This window comes from Eimeria tenella, genomic scaffold (genome assembly GCF_000499545.2).
Source record: "Eimeria tenella Houghton genomic scaffold, Eth_scaff3848, whole genome shotgun sequence".
Taxonomy (NCBI): Eukaryota; Apicomplexa; class Conoidasida; order Eucoccidiorida; family Eimeriidae; genus Eimeria; species Eimeria tenella.
In genome coordinates, this window is record NW_013544769.1 from 1 (window position 1) to 2,524 (window position 2,524).

The following is a 2,524-nucleotide window of genomic DNA, read 5'->3' on the forward strand; positions in this document are numbered from 1 at the left end:
TGCTGCTGCTGCCGTTGCTGTTGCTGCTGCTGCTGCTCCCGCCGCCACTGCTGCTGCAGCATCCGAGTCTGCTGCAGAATTGCCTGCGCCGCACAGCCGCACTCAGCAGCAGCCAGCCACGCCCTCAATCCCTGCCCAGGCCTCGTGCTGCAGCCGGCAGCTGGCTTGCTGCTGCCTCGCTGCATGCACACTTTGCTGCTGCTGGGGCGTGTGTACACTTTGCTGCAGCTGCAGAGCTGAAACCCACCTCGGGGGCCCCGGGCCCCACTTGCTGCTGCCCAAAGCTGCGCCTGCATGGCATTTGCTTCCAGAAGGTCTTCTTCGACATAAAAGTCCTGCATGCGCTCCAGCAGCAGGGGTCCCTCGAACTGCAGCAGCAGCTGCAGCAGCTCCAGCCCGCGGTGCGCAGCAGCAGTCGCTTCTGCTGCTGCAGCAGAAGCTGCCTCCTCCTCCATCCGGTGCTGCAGCTGCGACAGCAGCTGCACCTGCAGCTGCTGCTCGGTTAGAGCCGCCTGCTGCAGACCTGGCTGCTCCTGCCGTCCCTTCAATGCCCCATGCTGCTGCTGCTGCTGCTGCTGCTGCTGCAGTTGCTGCAGCTGCACAGGAGGCGGTGCGCTCAGGATGCAGTCAAAGACGGGGCGCAGCAGCTGCGGCGCCGTGTCAAGGCCCAGCCGCACGAACACTCGTGCTGCATACCTGCAGCAGCAGCAGCAGCAGCAGGAAAAGCATACAAAGGCTGAAGATGAGCAACGGCATCAGAACCAGAAAAACGCCGACGCAGAACGGGGCAGCAGCAGCGGCAGCAGCAGAAGCAGCAGCAGCAGCAGCAAGCCCACCGGATATCAGGAAACGCGTCGCCGAGGGAAGCAAGGAGATGCAACACAGCATTCGGCAGCAGCAAACCCAAAGGCCTGTAGACCTGCAGCCGCGCGTGCCTCCAGAAGGCGCTGAACCTCCATATACTCTCTGCCTTGCTACTGCTGCTGCTGCTGCTGCCGCTGCTGTTGCTGCTGCCGCCTTGAAGGCCCGCCAGAATCACCGATTCGACTACAGCCTGCAGAAAGCAAAAGGCAGCAGCAGCCGCTGCCCACTTCTGCTGCTGCACTTACTGTTGCTGCTGCTGCTGCTCAGATCAGCAGCAAGCCAACTGCACCACCAATTCCAGCAGCAGCAGCAACATGCGACTGCATGCACGTACCGGTCTTTCAGGAAGACACGCATCGTTAAGCTGCAGCAGAAGATCCACAATGAGCCCTTCTGCTTTGCTGCTGCTGCTGTTGCTGCTGCTGCCTAAGCAGTCCCACAGCGTAGCCGCCACGCGCTGCAGCGCCAACAAAAGCAGCAGCAACACACAGCGTGACGCAGCAGCAGCTACTGCAGCGGCAGCTAGAGCAGCAGCAGCTACGGCAACAACAGCAGCAGCAGCTGCGAAATGGCCGCAGCAAGTAGCATTGCGTCAGGGTGTCGGGTGCACAGGCAGCTGCAACAGACCATACACTCGTCGGTTTCACAAATCAAGTGCCTCCTGCTGCAGGTGCTGCTGCTGCTGCTGCTGCTGCTGCTGCTGCTGCTGCTGCTCTTCAAGATTGAAATAAATGTCTGTGCTGCTCTGCAGCAAACAGACAGCCTCGGAGACGTCGCACAGTCCAGAAGCGCCAGCAGCCACGGCGGAAGACCACTTCTGCTGCTGCTGCTGCTGCTGCTGCTGTTGCTGATCTCCTCCTCGATGAAACAGTGCAGCTCTACAAGTGGAGGCTGTGCCGCCACCGAAACACACACACCATGATCTAGCCATTAACGAAAGTCCTAAACCCCAAACCCTAAACCCTAAACCCTAAACTCTAAACCCTAAACTCTGAACCCAGCAGAGCCTCTTTCCTCAAGACACGGCCAGTCAGTGACAGCAACAACCGCCAAGCCGGCTGCGCCGATGACAGCAGCAACACCAGTGGCAGCAGCAGCAGCAGCAACAGCAGTAGAAGCAGCAGCAAAAGCGCACCAGCATTGAGAAAAGAGTTTCTAGTGCCGGTGTTGTTGGATCCTCTGAAGCCGACAATTCCACAAGAAGACCTTCCGCATGTGCCAAAAAGCTGCTGATCGCATGCAGCAGCTGCTGCAGCTGCTGCAGCAGCTGCTGCAGCGATGGCTGCACTGCATCGCTGCACCCAGCAAGCTCTGGGGACACCACCGCTGCAGCAGCCGCAGCCGCAGCGGCTGCTGCTGCGTCTCCGCCGTCCGCAGCCTCGGAGCTAGCTGCTGCACCAGCTGGTGCTGCAGTCGAAGCACCGGCTGCTGCTGCTGCGCTCCGCTGCTCCTCCTGGAAAGATGCGGCAGAAGCAGCACTAGTGGATGGCGCTGCTGCACCTGCTGCTGCAGCAGCAGGCGAAGGCTGCGGCGTAGCTGCAGCCCGTTGCAGCAGCAGCAGCAGCTCCTTGTTGTCCCTCAAAGCCCGCAGCCGGCGCAAGTCTGTTACTGTCTGCTGCAGTAGCCTCCAAACTGTTGGCAGCTGCCGCAGCGTCGGCGC

At 60.9% G+C, this 2,524-nt stretch overlaps 1 protein-coding gene across 1 annotated transcript; it reads right to left on the reverse strand.

Moving 5' to 3' along the window:
- Positions 1-102: 102 nt before the first annotated feature.
- Positions 103-2,441, reverse strand: ETH_00033655 (uncharacterized protein; the record flags this gene model as incomplete). The annotated part of the gene is made up of 6 exons (XM_013379718.1): positions 103-179; positions 248-696; positions 837-1,054; positions 1,199-1,321; positions 1,492-1,755; positions 2,000-2,441. Coding segments are annotated over 6 exons (1,573 nt in total), but the record flags the coding sequence as incomplete, so codon positions are not given.
- Positions 2,442-2,524: the final 83 nt, after the last annotated feature.